This window comes from Bos taurus, chromosome 13 (genome assembly GCF_002263795.3).
Source record: "Bos taurus isolate L1 Dominette 01449 registration number 42190680 breed Hereford chromosome 13, ARS-UCD2.0, whole genome shotgun sequence".
In the NCBI taxonomy this organism is placed as follows: Eukaryota; Metazoa; Chordata; class Mammalia; order Artiodactyla; family Bovidae; genus Bos; species Bos taurus.
The window spans coordinates 66112485-66134789 of record NC_037340.1 but is presented as its reverse complement, the minus strand read 5'-3'; the positions used below and the strand labels follow the sequence as shown (position 1 = coordinate 66134789).

At 43.3% G+C, this 22305-nt stretch overlaps 1 protein-coding gene across 5 annotated transcripts in view; it reads left to right on the top strand.

Annotated features, from left to right (window-relative positions):
• MROH8 (maestro heat like repeat family member 8) overlaps window positions 1-22305 on the top strand; it is a 60372-nt gene that overhangs the window by 9288 nt on the left and 28779 nt on the right. For all 5 annotated transcript variants that reach the window (XM_015474290.3, XM_059893040.1, XM_059893039.1 and 2 more), the window contains exons 4-9: window positions 2760-2882; window positions 10655-10734; window positions 11502-11646; window positions 12469-12564; window positions 16478-16582; window positions 21461-21596. In XM_015474290.3, the coding sequence (XP_015329776.1) occupies window positions 2760-2882; window positions 10655-10734; window positions 11502-11646; window positions 12469-12564; window positions 16478-16582; window positions 21461-21596 (685 nt within the window). The remainder of the gene's footprint in view (window positions 1-2759; window positions 2883-10654; window positions 10735-11501; window positions 11647-12468; window positions 12565-16477; window positions 16583-21460; window positions 21597-22305) is intronic.

Here is a 22305-nt window from a genome sequence, read left to right as displayed (position 1 = left end):
AGTACTCTTGCCTGGAAAATCCCATGAATGGAGGAGCCTGGTAGGCTGCAGTCCATGGGGTTGCGAAGAGTCGGACACGACTGAGCAACTTCACTTTCACTTTTCACTTTCATGCATTGGAGAAGGAAATGGCAACCCACTCCAGTGTTCTTGCCTGGAGAATCCCAGGGACAGGGGAGCCTGGTGGGCTGCCATCTATGGGGTCGCACAGAGTCGAAAACGACTGAAGTGACTTAGCAGTTTTCCTCCTAAGATAATTTCTGTTAACATTTTGGTGTATGTATTTTCAGACTTTTTCTTGTGCGTACAAATACATGTAATTATAGAAAAGCACGCATCAGAGATAGTGGGAGAAAAAAGAAATTTCTTGGTCAGTAACTATAGATCTGTATTATCCTACTTAATAATGCAGTATTCATTATTTAAGTGAAACATTCATTCATTCTGTGGGAGCATATAACAAAAGAATTTGTCTTGACCTGGGGGTAAATGGAGGCATTCCTGAGGAAGTAACCTTTCAGCTCAAGTCTAAGGAATGAATAGGAGAAAGTAGGAGAAGTTAAAATTGGAGGATTGATCTCTGAGTTGGGAGGATCCTCCGGAGGAGGACAGGGCAACCCACTCCAGAACCCTTGCCTGGAGAATCCCATGGGCAGAGGAGCCTGGTGGGCCACAGTCCATGGGGTTGCAGAGAGTCGGACACGACTGAAGTGACAGCACACACGCACGCACGTTCCAGAAATAGGAAATGAAACATTTAACAGCTTTGTGGCAGAAAGGGTCAGAGAATGTCTGATGAACTCAGAGAAGCCTGGCACATCTAAAGCAGTGTCCAAGGTCTCTGTCTTTTGCAAACAGACACTTGGGTTACTTCCATGTTCGTGTGTGCTCAGCTGTGTCTGACTCCTTTCGACCCTGTGGACTGCAGCCCACCAGGTTCCTCTGTCCATGGAATTCTCCAGGCAAGAGTCCCGGGTGGGTTGCCATTTCCTACTCCAAGGGAGCTTTTCGGCCCATGGATTGAACTCATGTCTCTTGCATCTTCTGCATTGGCAGGCAGACTCTTTACCACTGTGCCATCTATCTAACTGTGAATAATGCTGCAGTGAATATGGGAGTGTAGATACCTCTCTGAGATCCAGTTTTCATTTCCCTTGAATATATGTGCACAGATGTTTGGGGTTTGTGAAAATTCAACAAGTTTTATATTTTCTCTATGTATAATGCCAGTAAAAAAAATTTTTTTAAGACTTAAAGCCAGAGTGTTGGTCTTCACTTTTGACTTTGACTTTGCTTTATACTTCACGTCAGTAGGGCTTTCTAAAGGATTTCTTTGTAATTAATAAAGTGCTTGGATTGCTGCAGTGAATTGGAAAAAAAAAAAAAAAGCCCATTCCCTGCCCTGACCTAAATCCACAGCGTCAGGGTAATAGATGAGTAAGAAGGCAACTTTATCACAGTATCACAAATACCATGTTAGCAATATATACGTGTGGTTTATGGATACACTTAGAAGGGTACTTAACCCAACTTCAGGAGAGAATGCATGATCTAAGTCTTAAAGCATATATATAGATTTCAGTCAGTAAACAAAAAGTGTAGACAATTGAGAAGGCGGAAAGGCCCAAAAGCAAGAAAGAGCAGCATGAAACTTAACTGGGCTAAAACTCAGTATGCTACCAGGCAAGGTGGAAGATGAAATGGCAGAAGTTAGCTGTGGTCACTTTGAGAAGGGCCTTAACTTTAATGGGTGCTGTTGAAAAGAGTTTCAGTAGACAGTGAGTTACCTGATCAAATTTGCATTTTATGACATGAAACTGGTCATAGCTGGGTGAATAGACTAGAAGGGGACAAAACTGGAGCAGAGTAACCCAATGTAGGCTTGTTCTACTAATCCAGGTGATAGAAAATCAGGCCATTGCTATATATTGCTACTTATTGCCACTTGCTGTCCAAAGGGCTTATACCAATTTATACCATCTACATGCAGGGGAGAAAAGACGGGAAGAGATTTTCTCATGATACATAGAATTATTGGTGTCTTTTGCTTTCTTCTTAATACCCTATTTTTTCAAAGTTTGTATGATAGATATTGCTTTTATAATCAGAAAAGGAAATAATACAAAAGATTTTATTCTTCAAATCAGAACTTGTATTTTCATAGAAAACAAAGACTCAAAATAATGAATTTTTAATGACATCAGGAGAGCTGGACGTAACAGTGTTAGAGGTCGCCTTTAAGAAACAGTAAACAGGGAGGGCTTCCCTGGGGGCTCAGACAGTAAAGAATCTGCCTGCAATGTGGGAGACCTGGGTTCGATTCCTGGGTTGGGAAGAGCCCCTGGAGGAGGGCATGGCAACCCACTTCAGTATTCTTGCTTGGAGAATCCCCATGGACAGAGGAACCTGGCAGGTCTGTCCATGGGGTTGCAAAGAGTCAGACATGACTGAGCAACTAAGCACACAGCACACAAACAGGGAAGGTAGGTGGAGATGCAGACTAAAGGTGCATAGAGCCATCATGGAGTACTTAGGAAAATCTAGCTGAGAGGGAAAATGAAGACCCAAACTCAGGCAGGGCCACTGGACAAGGAATGTTATTCCTCTGTAACTTCTTTATTCCTTGTAATAAAATGCTAATCTTGGGTTGAATGAGATGTCATTTAAAACATTCCAAGAAGCTTTTCAAAAGCCTTTTACAATTATCAAATGAGATTATAATGTAGAGTTGCGTTTTTATCATTTTCCCACAAACTCAGAGTGAACTTGAGAAGCTGACAGCCCTGAGATCTTTGTCTTCTCTCAGCCGAACTTTACCTTCTGATGAAACCACAGAATCATTCATTCACAGCCACATAGCAGACATTGTGCATCTGCTAAGTGTAAGTATTCTGACCTTATCCCAGATTATTGTCACCATGCAAATTCTATGACAACAAAATTTTTAGTGGCTGCATCTATGTTATCAATTCCCTCAACTTCTTTTTCATATTAGTATTTCTGCATAGAGGAGAAATACCCAAGGTACTCCACTAAGATAATCAGCCTTGAAAACCAATTAAAAGAGCAGCAGTAAGGGAAGGAACAGCATTTAAATAAGCGAGCAGTAGTTCTGAGGCAGATTCTATAATCAAATGCCTAGTTCAGTGCCACTTCTGCCTCTTTCTAGCTGTGAGACTTCGGGAAAGTACTGCACTTCTCCGTGCCTTAGTATTCTCATCTATTAAATGAGAATAGCTGTATCTATTGGAGTGGCCAAAAATTTTGTTTGGATTTTTCCATACGATGTTATGAAGTTTTTGGCCAACCCAGTACTTTACATAGCTACTGAGAGCATTAAATAAATAAATGCTGGCCACAGAACACAGTACCTAACACATATTTTGCATTTGAGAAACATGGTGGTATCCTTTTTATTGTTGTCCTGTTTTTATTTAGCTCTAGCCATACTCTGCCACTAACTCATTCATGCATTGCCTTGCTAAGTACTTGACAGTTCCAGACAGTATCCTAGGAACTGAGGCCACAAAGATATAATCTCTGTTCCTGCAGCTAATCAAGTGTCACAGAGACTATAACAAAAGTTTAAATAAGTCTAGTAAGGGCACAGAGGAGTAAGTGAGTGGTCTGTTCCATGTCAAAGGATCCAGATGCACTTAGACAAGCACTTAACTTTAAAAAAATTTTTTTAATTGAAGGAAAATTGCTTTACAGAATTTTGTGATTTTCTGTCATACATCAACAAGAATCAGCCATAGGTACACCTGTAGGTGCACAGATTTGTAAGGCTGATTAGATTGATGATTAGTTTTCAGAACTGAAGGCTAACCTGCTAACGGGTGTGTTAAGTGGTAGGCGTGGTAAAGAATCCACCTTTCAGTTCAGGAGACACAGGAGACATGGGTTCAATCCCTGGGTTGAGAAGGTCCCCTGGAGAAGGAGATGGCAACCCACTCCAGTATTCTTGCTTGAGAAATCCCATGGACAGAGGATCCTGGCAGGCTACAGTCCATGGGGAACCAAAGGGCCAGACACAACTGAGTGAGTGAGGCCATAGGCACGCCAGACTATATCAAAGATCTTCTGTACCCAGAACATTGTGGTGCTGGTTATTCCTTGCCCTTCAAGAGTTTACAGTTTGGAAGTGACTACACCTCATAAGTAGGTTGAGAAAAATTCCAAGTAATACATTATGTAGAACAGAATGATATGATGCAGATTTAAGGGTGAGTGAAGGTTTTTACTTGGCTCTGCTCCATGCAAAGAGAGTTATATGCAGCCATAGGACTCAGCCAAAATGGCATGATTCCACAGTCCCACGTCTACAAAAATTGGCAGCAGTGGGTTGACACATAGTTCAACCAGTCAGCTCAGAAGATCCACAAGCTGAATCCACAAGCACGCTGAATTTCCCCATGCTTTGCACCTGAACCTGTCCAGCCAGTAGCAAAATACCTACTGTCAGGCATCAACCCAAGTTTGAGCTGGCAAGGGGTTCAGCCTCGAAGAGTTAAGGAGAGTCAATGTCCACCAGAAAACTCCAGGGGTCAGTACATCATTGTTCAAGACCATGTGCAGGAGCTAAAAGAGTGTTGCTTCCAACAACCAAGAGGAGAGGCAGCTCTGAGAAGAAAACCAGGGTCATTCTAAAGAAAGAGGTTTATGGGATTTGCCAGTCTTTCTCTTGATCCATGACAAAGCATGGCTTTTCAGTATCCAAATAAAAAGAGCAAAGGAAGCTGAGAGTAGAATATGGAAAAGAAGGGGGAAAAGAATCTGTTACAGTACTTCACCAGAGAAGATTTACAAATAAGCACATGAAAACATGCTCCATCACTGTGATTAGGAAAAAGCAAATTACAACCACAAGAGGGACTTCCCTGGAGGTCCAGTGGCTAAGATGCCACATTCCTAATGTAGGGTGCTTCGGTTCAATCCCTGTTCAGGGAACTAGATCCCACAAGCTGCAACTAAGAGTCTACATGCCGCAACTGAGACCCAGCACAGCCAAATAAAGAAATAATACACATTTTAAAAAAAAAACACAATGATATGCAACTTTATACCAACTAGACTGGCTAAAATGAAAAGAAAGGTGATACCAAATGTTAGTGAGGAGGATGTGGCACAACTAAGACTCCCATGTACCCCACAGCCATTTTGGAAAACTGGCAGTTTCTTAAAAAGTTAAACATATACTTACTATATGACCCAGCAATTCCATTCCTGGGTAAAATGAAGCATATGTCCATACAATGACTTGTACGCCAGTGTTTTATAGCAGCTCTATTTGTAGAAACTAAACACTGGAGACAACCCAAAGATCCATCAACAGGTGAGTGGATCAACCAGTTTTGGTATATCCATACAATGGAATACTACTCAGCAACGAAAATGGATGAACTGTTAATATATTGTACAGCTTGGATGAATCTCAAAATAATTATACTAAGTGAAGGAAGCCAGATAGAGAATATACTCTGTGATTCCATTTACATGAAATTCTGGAAAATTAAGATTATCTATAGTGATATCACATCAGTGCTTTCCTGGAGGTGGGAGTAGAGTGGGGACAGGCAGGAGGGAGAATTTACAAGGTAGCACAAGAGAACTTTTGGGAGTGATCCATATCCTGATTGTGGTGTTGATTCCATGCATACATACCTATGTTCAGAATCATTAAACTATACACTTTAAATATGTACAGTTTATTGTATGTCTGTTACTTCAAAATCAAAAAAGATGTAAACAATATGTGGAGAACTTTAATAGAAAAGAGAAGAACTGCAGTGACAATTGGGATATAAAGTAATGACAAGATTTGAGTGAAATTGATCCAGATAGATCTCCTGAGCTAATCTTAAAAGGAAGTGATAAATAGGGTTGAAAGAAAGAACCAGTGAGTAGGGACTTTGAGGGGTAAATTGGGATCTGGCTACGTGAAGTAGTAATTCTGAGTTATGGCAGAATTATTCATAACCCTGGGGGCTTCTCTCCTGGGATGCAGGCTAACTTGCCTCATAGGCATTTGGGATCTTAGTTCTCCCACCCGTGTCCCCTGCATTGCAAGGTGGATTCCTAACCAGTGGATAACCAGAAACGTCCTCCTGTTGCAGAATTTTAAAGTAGCTGGACTTGTCCATAATGCCTCTTAGTTTTCCTCTGGCAGCTTGGGACTCCACCCTAATTCTGCCTTGAGGTCCTCCACAAAACCCTACTACTAGGTCATCTGGTAAAGGGTATACTCAACATTGAAAAAGCACTGTGTTACTTGAGCAGCAAGGTAAGAAATGGGTGAGAATGATGTTTTAGGAAGACTCTTCTATGATATGAATAATGCATGCTGAAGGAGTATGGAGGACAGGCAGTTCACAAGACTGAACTAATAAGAAAATAATCTGTCCTGTTGTCCAAGTGAGAGTTTGAGCTCCCTGAAGCAGAAGGATGGAGAAGAAAGGGACCTGTTTTAGGAATTAAAGGACATAGTTTCTAGTTCTAGTTCTGTCAAGCACAACCTTTGTGATTTTAGACAAACCACTTTGCTTCTCTGAACCTCTAGCTCCACTTGGAAAATGGAGATAGTAATATCTGTATGGCTTTCATTAAGACCTTTGAAACAAATGTCTCATTTTGTTAAGATTGGTTAAGATTCTTCTTGAGGCGAGCAATGAAGATCAACTCTGGCTCACTTATGTTAAAAACAAAGGGATGGGGACTTCCCTGGTGGTCCAGTGGCCTCCCCTTCCCAATGCAAGGAGCCCGGGTTCAACCTGGTCAGGGAACTGGATCCCACATGCCACAACTAAGAGTTCTCATGCCACAACAAAGACCTGGCACAGCCAAATGATTACATATAGAATTAAAACCAACAAAGGACGCCGGAATATCTCGCTTAGAGCCTAAGGAAGATGTTTACCTATCAAGCCTCCAAAAAAGCCCATTCCAGGACACCTCCAGGAGTCTCAAAGGCAGGGAATGCTCTGCCATCACTATGACCCTAACCTCTCGCAGCTCCCAATCTGTCCGTGTCGGTCAGTCCTTAATTCCACAATCCGAGGGAGAGAATCTGCTTGGCCCAGGCTGGGTCTCTTCTCCACTCCTGCATCAATCGGGCGTGTCAGGGGGCAGCATGGTATCATGATGCCATGACTTCTGGGCATCCCTCCCTCCCTGTGTATTAGAGGCAGCTCCCAGAGAAAGGGTGAGTGCTATGATTTGGATAGTCACCCTGGGAGGTCCCTGCTACACAAATACTTTACAATCAAAAAGCCTCTCAGCTTCTGATTCCACATAGTGGTTAGCATAATTGTGAATATATAATAAGCCATTCATACCTTACAGATTTAAAAAAACAAAAGACATACTGGGTGAAGTAAGTTAGAGAAAGACAAAAGATACAATATCACTTATATGTGGAATCTATAAAAGAATACAGATTAACTTATTTAAAAAACAGAAGTAGAATCGCAGATACAGAAAACAAACTTATGGTATCAGAGGGTAAAAGGGAAGAGAGATAAATTGGAAAATTGAGGTTGACATATATAACTATATAAAATAGATAACTATTAAGAACCTACTGAGGGAATTCTACTCAATACTCTGTAATGAGCTTTATGGGAAAAGGAGTGGAGATATATGTGTGTGTGTGTGTGTGTGTATAACTGATTCACTTTGCTGTAAACCTGAAACTAACACAACACTATAAATCAACTATTCTCCAATAAAAAAAGTTTTTTTAAAGATTATTCTGACAGAAGTGGTCAGGTATATTGAAATCAGAACTGCAGGCCTGGAGTTTTAGCTAAAAAGCACTGCCTTCATCCATGTGGGAGTGGCTACAGGAATATGTAGGAATATGGGTACCGGGATGGAGAGTCAGAATCTGTGCAAAGCAGGAAGGGGCTATCACTGTGACAGATTGGACATGGGAAGTAAAGAGAGGAAAAAAACCACAAATTGTCTCTCTTACGAGCCTGGGAAAGGATGCTGTCCTCAGTAATTGGAGGCAGAGAAGTGCTGTCCTTTGCATGGGAGAATGATGAGCTCACCTCTTAACATCCAAATGCCAGGCTGTCCCTGTGACCTTAGTGATGATGCTCTTGAGAGACGTAGATCGGAGTGAGTAGAGGCCGACTGTCAGCCTGAAGGCCAAGTCTGATGCTTTGTTCCTTCCAGACTGTGAACCATACAAATAAGTAAGAAAGCTCCATGAGGAAATCAGAAAGAACAAGTAGTCCATCTGCAAGATCTGACCAGAGTTGGAAAGTGAGACGAGAAAAGAGAAAGAGATAACTCAGAGAAGGGCACAAAAAAGAGCCCAGGCATGTTTGTTGAGCACTGCCTCCTGGGCACCATCCTAAGTTCTAAATGAGATCTTTTGGGTGGCAGGCAAGAGAAACCTAAAAGGGAAGATCTATTCTTAGGATCACTGCATGCTGCCTAGAATCCTGTAATAGGAAGAGCATCTTGCTCCAGAAAGGAAATGAAACCGCACACACACAAAAAAATTTCCTCATGCCCAGTGCGAACATTCCACCTCTTTCCTCCTTTGTGTGCATTTCCATCTCCCTCCGTCTCCCTCCTCCTTCCCTTTCCTCTCCCCCCTCCCACTTCTTTCCTGCCAAAATTTGCTCTTTTGATTACCCAATCCATAGGGCAGTGCTCCCAAATTTTTAGTTTTCTCCTTTCATAGACCAGCCAGACAGAGATTGAGGCTCCTTGTCTCAGTTCAGCATTCCTAAGAGAGAGAATATAGTGAGTTGACCTTGTGGTGTGTACTCCTAGACAGACGAGTTGTGGTTAATGGAAGAAAATGACTTAGCAGAAACATGGCTGTGTGCGGACTTCCCTGGTGGTCCAGAGGCTGAGACTCCACGCTTCCAATGCAAGGGACACAGTTGGATCCCTGGTCAGGGAACTAGACCCCACATGTCACAACTAAGGATCCTGCATGCTGCAACTAAAGATCTTGCGTGACACAATGAAGATCGAAAATCATGCTTGAGGCAGCTAAGACCTGGCACAGCCGAATACATGAATATTAAAGAAACGTGGCTGTGGAACACCCACTGTTGATGGCCGAAGGCAGTTGCCAGAGAGGCTGGGTAGACGGTCCCATAAGGAGGCCCCTACATCCGTTCACATCTGCTCTTCAGCTCAACTCCCTGAGAAAGAGCTCATCTTCTCCATCTGGATAAGGAAACTCAGGCACAGGAAAGTTCAATATGACACACAGGGTCACAGAGAGCGAGAGAGTCAGAACCAGTGCTCAAACCCAGGTGTATCAGCTCCAGAGCCTCTTTTTTCCTACCACTCTGCAGGTTTATTCAGTAGTGCAAAGCTGCTTTCCCTCTGCCAGTTTGGAATCCGTGAAGTTATTTGTTTTCCAGAACAAGCAACTTAGAATAAGATTAGGCACTAGACTAGAGATGGCTGGCTTAGTAGCAAGAAGAGTTAGGAAGCCTAAACTGGAAATAATCACTGCTGCTGCTGCTGCTGCTAAGTCGCTTCAGTTGTGTCCGACTCTGTGCGACCCCATAGACGGCAACCTACCAGACTCCCCTGTCCCGGGGATTCTCCAGGCAAGAACACTGGACTGGGTTGCCATTTTCTTCTCCAATGCGTGAAAGTGAAAAGTGAAAGTGAAGTCGCTCAGTCGTGTCCGACTCTTAGCGACCCCATGGACTGCAGCCTTCCAGGCTCCACTGTCCATGGGATTTTCCAGGCAAGAGTACTGGAGTGGGGTGCCATTGCCTTCTCTGGGAAATAATCACTAGTCATGAAAATAGTGACTAACAGACACTATCTCACAGTTACTGCTGCTGCTGCTGCTAAGTCGCTTCAGTTGTGTCCGACTCTGTGCGACCCCATAGACGGCAACCTACCAGACTCCCCTGTCCCGGGGATTCTCCAGGCAAGAACACTGGAGTGGGTTGCCATTTCCTTCTCCAATGCATGAAAGTGAAAACTCAAAGTGAAGTCGCTCAGTCGTGTCCGACTCTTAGCGACCCCATGGACTGCAGCCTACCAGGCTCCTCTGTCCATGGGATTTTCCAGGCAAGAGTTCTGGAGTGGGTTGCCATTGCCTTCTCTGCACAGTTACTGAGGGCTACTGAGTATTATGGGCTTCCCAGTTGGCTCAGTGGGTAAAGAATCCACCTGCAACGCAGGAGATGTGGGTTTGATCGCAGGGTTGGGAAGATCCCCTGGAGGAGGGCATGGCAACCCACTCCAGTATTCTTGCCTGGAAAATCCCATGGACAGAGATCCCTGACGGGCTACAGTCCGTAGGGTTGCAAAGAGTTCGACACGACTGAAGCGACTGAGCACACATGCACTGAGTATTATGAATTAGCTCATTTAATTCTCACAACCAACTTATGAAGATAAATAGTACTGTTACCTTGTTTTGCAGATAAGGAAACTGAGGTACAGGCAGGTATCCACTCAAACAGCTAGTAAGAGGCAAAGCCAGGCCTCAGAGACTAAACTCCTAGCCTGGCCACAGTCCTGCTGCCAGCCCGGTGGAACCCAGGAGCAGGCCCGCCAGAGGACCTGCCGTGGTTATTCCAGGCCGTCCACGTCTCCTGCCATCTGGCCTAATGGCTCTGCCTGTTCTCGACTCTCTAAAGTTCTTTCCCTCTCACTGCAGACACTGGTAGAGGAGGAGCCCCTGCAGTCTCTCTTCAGCCCTGTGCTCCAGGAGGTCTTTATCACCATCACTGACTTCAGGTGAGGCCCGCATGCCCCCTATGCATGCATCTTGCTTCCTCATTCAGGGCCAGTGCCAGAGCCAACAGACGTGCTTCCTATTTTTAACTCCTGAAAACTATTTAGAAAGAGAAGGGGAAGTCAGATCCATGTTTCTGTGTAAGAAGTTGGCTTTCGTGTGTGCTCCCATCTGTATCTCAAAGACCCACTAGAACCTCTGTGGAGCTCAGTTGTGTCCAGAGTATATTCAGTATAAAGGTATTCCCATATATGCTTCATGACAGCAGAAGTCCATGGCCTGAGAAATTTGGAAGGGCTGTCTGCTATTTACCTCTCTTAGAGATTAGTACGGCACATTAACTGATTAAAGGTCCCAAGAAGTCCTGTAGTTAAAAGGTTTTTAAACTTGGGTCCGCCTACCAGTCCCCAAACTCAAAACCAAAAACTAACAAGCATTCAGCACAACACACTTTGGAAAATTGTGGTTTGTTGTATCAGACTGTAGCTGGCTTCCTTCTGTGGTTGAACTGAAGGAAAGCCTGAGGAGTCACTCTTGTGGGTTGGGGAGGGAAAGGAAGGGACCAGGTTGGAGGCTCTGAGCCTGAAACTCCTCCTCTTAACCTTTTCGAGGTTTGTCCAGACAGACTGACAAGTGTGCCATTGGTCTCCTCCATTAGAATGATATACCAAGCAGTTTCTCCTTCTCTTTGGGGTCACTTGGATTCCTGCTTATCAACATCAAATCAGATTCTTCCCAGCTAGTTATTCCCAAACTGTCTTTTTTTTAGTTGCCAAGATGTCTACTTGCTGTTTGGTTCTGAAGATCGAGCTGACCTGTTCAGTCTTGTCACCAAAAGTGTAATCGCTCTGCCCTCTATCAAGACCCTTATCCATCCGCAGGAAATCATGCCAGGTGGATCCTGCAATTCAGAGGTAACTCACACCTTGCCAGAGTAACTCACCAGCCACAGGGTCAGCTGATCTTGGCTTTTTGAAAGTACATTCGATTTTTTGGAACTCACCAAAAACTATTTAAGCAAAGTCTGGTGAATAAAATGGGTGGCGCAGCCAGGTGGCGCAGTTGGCAAAGAATCTGCTTGCCAGTGCAGGAGACGAATAAAATAGGTTGTTAAATAGTTTTGTTTTTTTTTAATCCCACTTTATTTTGTTTTCTTCCCTTCATTCCTTCTTTTCCTGCACTTGGCTTTACAATAAGACGGGAACGTTCATATGCCTAGTTTTTCAATAACATGGGAAAACCAAATGAACTTGTTGGCCAGCCCTATGCATCAGGTGCCAGAGAGAGGCTTCCTGATGAGGTGACAGTTGCAGAGAGGGCATGTCAACATCTCTGTAAGAAAAGCTTTCAAGCAGAGAAAAGAGGAAGGGAAGGGCCAAGGCTGGATTCCCTTCTGCAGCTGGTAAACTGGAAGGTGAAGCAGTTGCCAAAGGGGACTTTGTTCTCTGGGTTTTAAGGTATCAGAAAGGCTCACAAGTCAAGCTTTAAAAGTATGTTGATAACCTGTAAGTAGTTCTCACAAGTAGTGAGAATCAGTTAACTGGGTTCCTGGTAAGGCTGAGATGTCCATTTGAAATGAAGATTTATTGTTTCACCTCGAGTCACATACTGCCTGTGAGTGCTTTACACAAAGGTCCTTTACCTTTGAGTAAGGTCTAAGATAACCAGGAGAGCCTTAAAGTGTGCAGTGTGGGAGAGCTTCCCGCGGGGTCCTCACTAACCCTGTGCCTTTGCAGTATCTCTACAGGCGGACGTTCCAGGCGTTCGTTGAGATGCTCCAGAGTTTGGTGATAAAAGACCGACATTTGGAAAATCTTGACATCATTTTTAAGGTAAACAAGATATCAGGAGAGAATGGGTAACTATTCCTATTAACTGGTGAAAGTGGAAGGAAAAAATTTGGAAAGGTTAAGTTTTAGGAGGCAACATAATAGGCGAGTATGGGCTTCCCTGGTGGCTCAGACGGTAAAGAATCTGCCTGCAATTCAAGAGACACAGGTTTGATCTCTGGGTCAGGAAGATCCCCTGGAGTAGAAAATGGCAACCCACTCCAGTATTCTTAGCTGGAAAATTCCACAGGCAGAAGAGTCTGGAGGGCTACAGTCCATGGGGTCGAAAATAGTCAGACGCAACTGAGGAACTAACACTTTCACTTACTGTAATAGGTGAGTATCAGCTCTGCATGTTGAGTCAGACTTGGGTTCAAATTCTGACTCTCTGCCATTCATTGGTTACATACATTCAGCAAGGAATTTAATCTTGCAGTCTTCACCTTTTTAAAATACTTATCTATGTATTTATGGCTGCACTGGGTCTTGTTCTTCGAAAGCACAGGCTTCTTCCAGTTGTGGTGAGCGGGTCTGCTCTGCAGTGCATGGGCTGCTCATTGAGGTGGCTTCTCTATTTGCGAAGCACAGGCTCTAGGTACATGGACTCAATAGTTGTGGCACACGGGCCTAGTTGCCTCAAGGCATGTCAGATCTTCCAGGATCAAACCTGTCCCCTGTGTTGGCAGGCGGGTTCTTAACCACTGGACCACCAAGGAGGTCTGTCTTCTCACCTTTAAATGGAGATAATAATTACTATGAGTATTGAATAAATGGCCTTCAAAAATGGTTTAAATGCTTGCTATAATTATTCCTTAAATTATTTTTGCTCATTACTATAGAAGGGCTTCAATCAGTGATCAAGAGAAGAGAGTCAGCCTCGTGAAGGAGTAAATAGGCAGCTGCCTACCAGGCAAGGTTGTTCATAGCCACCTGCCATCACCTGTACCCGTTCCAGTAGCTGCCATTCCACCAATAGAGTGTTACTCATTGGAGTGCATTCACTGCAGTTCAAGCGTCTTACTCTCTTTCTTCTTTTTAAGGTGCAGCTATTCTAGAAAGGGATACCCTTTAAATTATTATTAATCATTTGTGCCTTTATGCAAATGGATACTAATCTTTGCCACAACAGACCTTAATGTTATTTTTCATGCTTGTGCTCAGTCACGTCCAACTCTTTGTGACTCTATGGACCGTACCTGTCAGGCTCCTCTATCCATGGGATTTTTCCAGCAAGAATACTAGAGTGAGTCACCATCTCCTCCTCCAAGGGATCTTGCCAACCCAGGGCTTGATCCAGTCTCCTACGTCTCCAGCATTGGCAGGCGGGTTCTTTAGCACTGAGCCACCTGGGAAGCCAGACGTTATTTCTCATCCTCCTTCTATTTATACATCAACACTCCAGCCACGTTGGGTTTCTCTCATTTACCTGGTTGTGCCTTGGACCTTCCTGCCTTCCTAGCTTAATTCAAGCCATTTCTTCTACCTGAAATGCCACTCTTTCTGTGAAGTTCCTCCTCCATGAATCCTTCCCTGACTGTTTCAGGCAGATACAATTTCCCATTCTCAGTTCAGTTCAGTTCAGTTGCTCAGTCGTGTCCAACTCTTTGTGACCCCATGGATTGAAGCACGCCAGGCCTCCCTGTCCATCGCCAATTCCTGGAGTTTACTCAAACTCATGTCCATTGAGTCAGCGATGCCATCCAACCATCTCATCCTCTGTTGTCCCCTTCTCCTCCTGCCTTCAATCGTTCCCAGCATCAGGGTCTTTTCAAATGAGTCAGTTCTTCGCACCAGGTGGCCAAAGTATTGGAGTTTCACCTTTACCATCAGTCCTTCCAATGGACACCCAGGACTGATCTCCTTTAGGAAGGACTGGTTGGATTTCCTTGCAGTCCAAGGGACTCTCAAGAGTCTTCTCCAATACCATAGTTCAAAAGCATCAATTCTTCAGTGTTCATCCTTCTTTATAGTTCAACTCTCACATCCATACGTGACCACTGGAAAAACCATAGCTTTGACTAGACAGACCTTTGTTGGCAAAGTAATGTCTCTGCTTTTTAATATGCTGTCTAGGTTGGTCATAACTTTTCTTCCAAGGAGCAAACATCTTTTAACTTCACAGCTGCAGTCACCATCTTCAGTGATTTTGGGGCTCAAAAAATAAGGTCTGTCACTGTTTCCTTATCTATTTGCCATGAAGTGATGGGACCAGATGCCATGATCTTAGTTCTCTGAATGTTGAGTTTTAAGCCAGCTTTTTCACTCTCTTCTTTCACTTTCATCAAGAGGCTCTTTGGTTCTTCTTCACTTTCTGCCATAAGGGTGGTATCATCTGCATGTCTGAGGCTATTGATATTTCTGCCGGCAATCTTGATTCCATCTTGTGCTTCATCCAGCCCAGTGTTTCTCATGGTGTACTCTGTATAGAAGTTAAATAAGCAGAGTGACAATATACAACCTTGACATACTCCTTTCCCTATTTAGAACCGGTCTGTTGTTCCATGTCCAGTTCTAACTGTCGCTTCCTGACCTCCATACAGATTTCTCAAGAGGCAGGTCAGGTGGTCTGGTATTCCCATCTCTTGAAGAATTTTCCAGTTTGTTGTGATCCACACAGTCAAAGGCTTTAGCATAGTCAATAAAGCAGAAGTAGATGTTTTTCTGGAACTCTCTTGCTTTTTCAATGATCCAACAGATGTTGGCAATTTAATCTCTGGTTCCTCTGCCTTTTCTAAAACCAGCTTGAACATCTGGAAGTTCACAGTTCATGTACTGTTGAAGCCTGGCTTGGAGAATTTTGAGCATTACTTTAGTAGCGTGTGAGATGAGTGTAAATGTATGGTAGTTTGAGCATTCTTTGGCATTGCCTTTCTTTGGGATTGGAATGAAAACTGACCTCTTCCAGTCCTGTGGCCACTGCTGAGTTTTCCAAATTTGCTGACATATTGAGTGCAACACTTTCACAGCATCATCTTATAGGATTTGAAATAGCTCAACTGGCATTCCTTCACCTCCACTAGCTTTGTTCATAGTGATGCTTCCTAAGGCCCACTTGACTTCACATTCCAGGATGTCTGGCTCTAGGTTGGTGATTCAGGCAGATGCAATTTCCCATCCTCAAAGCTCCTTAATAGCAGCACATCATTGCTTTTCTTTCTTTCTTAAATAGATTTCATAAGGCTAAAAACATACAGAAGTAGAGAATAAATAATTGAGGAAAGTTGGATGAAGAGAAAATCAAGTCTAGAATATAAGCACCAGTGGAAGCTGGACCACCTGACTCCCTAGGTCTTTGTGGTGGTTTGTCATCCCACTACTTTCATTTGCAACCAGAACTGGTTTGTCATTTAAGAAAATGTTTTCAGACGTGGTAGTGACACGTGGCAGACTTCCCAGAAGGCACAGTGTTAGGCCGGTGCAAGAGAAACAGGAGATGAGGGTTCAGTTCGTGGGACGATCTCATAGAGCAGGAAATGGCAATCCACTCCAGTATTCTTGTCTGGAAAGTTCCACGACCTGAGGAGTCTGGCAGGCCACAGTCCATGGAGTCGCACGGAGTTGGACATGACTTAGCGACTGAGCGTGCATGCACAGAGTTATATGTGAGACTTTTCCCTCCACACTTCTTCTAAAAGAATATGGTGTTATCATAGATCTTCCTGATAAACCATTTTTTTAAATGTAAAAAGTTAGTTTCAAGTTTTCCATTTATACTCTGTAAAAGCAAATTGAATGCCTCCTGTTATGCATAAATATCTTAAGTGATAAGATTTTCTAGGATGATAATAGAAAACCAGTTCTATCAGAAAGTCTTTGAGTACCTATTAGAGAAATTAAACAATGTTAGTAAAATATGAGCTCGTGACTTTTGGGTTATTTTCCTAGATCAAGCTGCTTAACCATTTATTTTTCACAGCACATGGATCCCTGGTTACGGTCAGACAAAGACCATGAACGGGAACGGGCCACAGCCAGCATGACTCAAGTTCTGAAGTGTTTATTCAAACATCTCAGCCTGCAAGTAAGTTGACCTCCAGTTGAAGATGAAGGACCCAGAGCTATCCTTTGAACTGCCCAGTTCCCCTCCTGTTTATGGCTCTCCAGACTGGTGCCTTCTTGATGCTCATGTAAGAACATTTGGCATTATTCACTTATCTGCTCCTCTCCCGTAAGTGAGCAGCTTGAGGCCAGGTACTGTGTTTAGTAATCTTGCATACCCAAGGGGATGCACAAGAGTTTGAAGCAGTAAAGTGTAGCAGGCAAATATAAATATGTAAGTCAATTTAAAGATCTCCCAGCATCTCAGAGAAAATGGTTGTACAATACCTCCTCTCTTTTCCCTTTTGCATTCTCACTTTCCAGTTGTTCTGAATTCTCTCCCATAATTCCTAAAAAGAATTCCCTAAACTCAGATCCTCTTTCCTGATCTGTTCCTTTTTGTCATCTACAAAATCTCTTTCTTCTTTCCTCAGTAGATCTTCTCCACACTGGAGTCTCTTCTGTTCTCCATCCACCATTTCTCCAATCTGCATAGTAAGGCCCAGGAATTGGAAGAGAAGCTGGGGGAGAGTCGGAATAGTAGGTCTTTATGAGAATTCCTCAGAGAACTTAGCATTCATGTGACTATTCTAACAGTCAAAAGGACAGTGTGCCACTACCTTTCTCATTTCTCCCTTTGAAAACACATCCAAACTTGCCACCTCCTTACTGAAGCTCAGCCCCTCAAATGATGGAACTTCCCTGGTTCTCTGTTTGGTCGATGAGAGCACATGACTTCTGGCTCACTGACCACCTTATTATTCTGTGCTCACTGGCTACCCTATTGTCTGACCACATGCATGCTTCTTCCTCAAACTCTAATTTTGGCTGCAGACTAAAGACAAGAGTTTCAAATGACTTCTTCCTATGCATAATCTCCCTCTAGGCTCGGCGGAACCTCCTCAGCATTTTCTTCCTGGCAAGAATTGCCAACGTAAGGGTGCTTAACTTAGGTGCCTGAGGGATCTGTGAACGTCCGGAAAGTTCTATGCAGAATTTTGTGTGGTGCAGTCTCCTGGACTTTTCTGAGGAAGGTTCACTGTTTGTGTCCGCAGTGCCAGCCCCAGTGCCTTATCCATAAGTGCTATGGTCATAACCAGTACCTGGCACATAATGGATACTCAGTGTTTGTTGATTGAAAGAATGAACATATTATCAGAGAATGAAAGATCTTACACAATTTGCATATGTGTTTCTCTGTTTAGTGTACATAGGTTGTAGAAGCTGTTGTTTCCACTATCTCAATGTATTTTTCTGAAAAGCCACAGTGGAAATTTCTTTCTGCCTCAATCCTAGGAACAGTCGTGCTGCCTCTGTATGGCTATTTGCTTCTTGCTTCATGGACAGTGTGAATCCTATTAGGTGCGTTCCTCTGTGTGAAGCCTGAGAAAGTTTGAAGCCTAGCTCTGCGGCCTAGTTTGAGTAAAAGATGATCCTGCATTCTGCATGCTAACAAAACCCTTAACTTCATTTATCTTTTCTGCCTTCATTTTTTTTTAATTGGTTCCACTTGCTTCATTATTTATTTTAAATTATATTTCTTTTTCTGGTAGGTTTTGACCAGCTACTTGACTTTTTTTCCATAATATGGTAAAGTATCTATAAATAAAAATTTTAAATATTGTCAGTTGGTATATCTCAACTTTGTATCTGACTTTTTCAACTTAGCAAACTAGCACATATTCCTGAAAAAAGGGAAGAGTGAAAGTTAGTCACTCAGTTGTGTCTGACTGTTATTCCATGGAGTGCAGACTGCCACACTTCTCTGTCCATGGAATTCTCCAAGCAAGAGTTCTGGAGAGGGGTGCCGTTTCCTTCTCCAGAGGATCTGCCTGACCCAGGGATTGAATCTTCATTGCAGGAAGATTCTTTACCATTTAAACCACCAAGGCTAATTTATTCCCAACTTATTATAAATTCTTGGGATACTTGTTTCCTAATGGTTGTATTCATAATTCTTGTTGTTGTTCAGTCAATCTGTTGTGTCTGACTCTTTGCGACCCCATGAACTACAGCATGCCAGGCTTCCCTGTGCTTCACCCTCTCCCAGAGCTTGATCAAACTCATGTCCAATGAGTAGGTGATGCCATTCAACCATCTCATCCTCTGTCATCCCCTTCTTCTTCTGCCTTCATTATTTCCTAGCATCAGAGTCTTTTGTAATAAGTCAGCTCTTCACATCAGGTAGCCACGGTATTGGAGTTTCAGCTTCAGCATCAGTCCTTCCGATGAATATTCAGGACTGATTTCCTTTAGTATTGACTGGTTGGATCTCCTTGCTGTCCAGAGGACTCTCAAGAGTCTTCTCCAACACCACAGTTCAAAAGCATCAATCTTTCAGTGTGCAGCCTTCTTTATGGTCCAACTCTTACAGCCGTACATGACCACAGGAAAAACCATAGCTTTGACTACATGGACCTTTGTTGGCAAAGTAGTGTCTCTGCTTTTTAATATGCTGTCTAGGTTGGTCATAACTTTTCTTCCAAGGAGCAAGCATCTTTTAATTTCATGGCTGCAATCACCATCTGCAGTGATTTGGGAGCCGAAGAAAGTAAAGCCTATCACTGTTTCCATTGTTTCCCCATCTATTTGCCATCAAGTGATGGCACCAGATGCCATGATTTTTGTTTTTTGAATGTTAAGTTTCAAGCCAGCTTTTTCACTCTCTTCTTTCACTTTCATCAAGGGCTCTTTAGTTCCTCTTTGCTTTCTGCCATAAGGGTGGTGTCATCTGCATATCTGAGGTTATTGATATTTCTGCCAGCAATCTTGATTCAAGCTTGTGCTTCATCCAGCCAAGCATTTCACATGATGTATTCTGCATCATAACTTAAGTAAGCAGAGTGACAATATACAGCATTGACGTACTCCTTTCCCTATTTGGAACCAGTCTGTTGTTCCATGTCCAGTTCTAACTGTTGCTTCCTGACCTCCACACAGATTTCTCAAGAGGCAGGTCAGGTGGTCTGGTATTCCCATCTCTTGAAGAATTTTCCAGTTTGTTGTGATCCACACAGTCAAAGGCTTTGGCATAGTCAGTAAAGTAGAAATAGATGTTTTTCTGGAACTCTTTTGCTTTTTCGATGATCTAACAGATGTTGGCAATTTGATCTCTGGTTCCTCTGCCTTTTCTAAAACCAGCTTGAACATCTGGAAGTTCACAGTTCATGTACTGTTGAAGCCTGGCTTGGAGAATTTTGAGCATTACTTTAGTAGCGTGTGAGATGAGTGTAAATGTATGGTAGTTTGAGCATTCTTTGGCATTGCCTTTCTTTGGGATTAGAATGAAAACTGACCTCTTCCAGTCCTGTGGCCACTGCTGAGTTTTCCAAATTTGCTGGCGTATTGAGTGCAGTACTTTCACAGCACCATCTTTTAGGATTTGAAATAGCTCAACTGGAATTCCATCACCTCCACTAGCTTTGTTCATAGTGATGCTTCCTAAGGCCCACTTGACTTCGCATTCCAGGATGTCTGGCTCTAGGTGAGTGATCATACCATCGTGATTATCTGGATCGTGAAGATCTTTTTTGTATGGTTCTTCTGTGTATTCTTGCCACCTCTTCTTAATATCTTCTGCTTCTGTTAGGTCCATACCATTTCTGTCCTTTATTGTGCCCATCTTTGCATGAAATGTTCCCTTGGTATCTCTAATTTTCTTGAAGAGAAAATTATTGTTTTCCTCTATTTCTTTGCATTCATCACTGGGGAAGGCTTTCTTATCTCTCCTTGCTATTCTTTGGAACTCTGCATTCAGATGAGTATATCTTTCCTTTTTTCCTTTGCCTTTTCACAGTTATTTGTAAGGCCTCTTCAGACAACCATTTTGCCTTTTTGCTTTTCTTTTTCTTGGGGGTGGTTTTGATCACCGCCTCCTGTACAATGTTATACATCTCCATCCATATTTCTTCATGCACTCTATCAGATCTAATCCCTTGAATCTATTTGTCACTTCCACTGTATAACTATAAGGGATTTGATTTAGGTCATACCTGATGGCCTAGTCATTTTACCTACTTTCTTCAATTTAAGTCTGAATTTGGCAAAAAGGAGTTCCTGATCTGGGCCACAGTCAGCTCCCCATCTTGTTTTTACTGACCATATAGAGCTTCTCCATCTTTGGCTGCAAAGAATACAATCAGTCGGATTTCAGTGTTCACCATCTGGTGATGTTCATGTGTGGAGTCGTCTCTTGTGTTGTTGGAAGAGGGTGTTTGCTATGACCAATGTGTTCCCTCTGACAAAATGTGGTCCACTGGAGAAGGGAATGGCAAACCACTTCAGCATTCTTGTCTTGAGAACCCCATGAACAGTATAGTTCTTATTGCTATTGGCAATTATTTTGAATATGTGGTCTTTAAAAACCATACTAGAGGGACTTCTCGGCGGTCCAGTGATTGAGCCCACCTTCCAGTGCAGGGGACACTGATTCCATCCCCAGTTGGGGAACTGTGATACCACATGTCCCAGGGCAACTAAGCCTGTAAGCCGCAACTACTGACCCAGAGAGCCACAACTAGGGAGAAGCCTGTACACCACAACAGAAGATCCCACACGCCACAACTAAGACCCAGTGCAACCAAAAATAAATAAATATTTAAAAAGAAAAAAGTAGTAAAAACAGTGCTAGAATGAACATCTTTAAACACAAAGGATTTTTCAGGTTGCTTACTTAAATTAGAATTTATCCTATGTAATAGCATCTGCTGGATATATTGTATCTACACATGTAGATAGAACACTGGATAGAACACTGGCCCTTCTCTCAAGCAGGAGGTTCCAGAATTATTTCCACAGTTGAAATCTGAGGCACCAAATGCACATGCAGTCTAATGGTATTTTTCTTTTGCTTCCTAATCAGCTTCCAGTGCAATTCCAAAGACTTGGACACCTGGTGGCTCTGATGGCTCTGCTGTGTGGGGACCCACTGAAAGAGGTGGCCGAGGAGGCTGCGGAGGGCATGCACTACCTGCTGCACATCACCCTGAGGCTGAAGTGTAAGGCACTGCTGGAGGCAGTGAGGCCCTGAGTCAGTTCTCCAGCACAGCACAAAAAGCACCAGGCCTCCTTGGGCACTCACTGCCCACATTCTAGAAAGACTTTTACCCTGGTTCATAGAGAGAAGGGTAGCCTGTCCCTAGGCAAAGATAGAGCCACACTGACTTAATAATTAGAAGGATAACACTGGGTCAGACCCATCAGTGTCAGCCATGTGCATGCCCATGGAGTTGGAGCAGAAAACATGTGGCCCTGTGGAAAAGCTGGAGTAGTTAGTTTAGCTGCAAGTAGAAGAAGTTCTTGCCATCCCTTGGGCCTGCCTTTATGTGTTTATCCCAGAAACGTTTACTAAGTCCTTACTCAGATCTAACAGTAACCAGAAAATATGTGGTCCGATCCTTATATGGGCTTCACAGGGGGCGCAGTGGTAAAGAATCTGCCTGCCAATGTAGGAGATGCAAGAGACATGGGTTTGATCTCCAGGTTGGGAAGATCCCTTGGAGAAGGAAATGGCAACCCACTCCAGTATTTCCGCCCAGAAAATGCCATGGACAGAGGAGCCTGGTGGGCTACGGTCTGTGGGGTTGCAAAGAGTCGGATACAACTAAGCGCACACACACACACAATCCTTAGATGTAACACATGATCTAGTGGGGGCATCAGAGAATCAGGGGGTCAACAAATAACTCTTCTTATAAACACTTGACT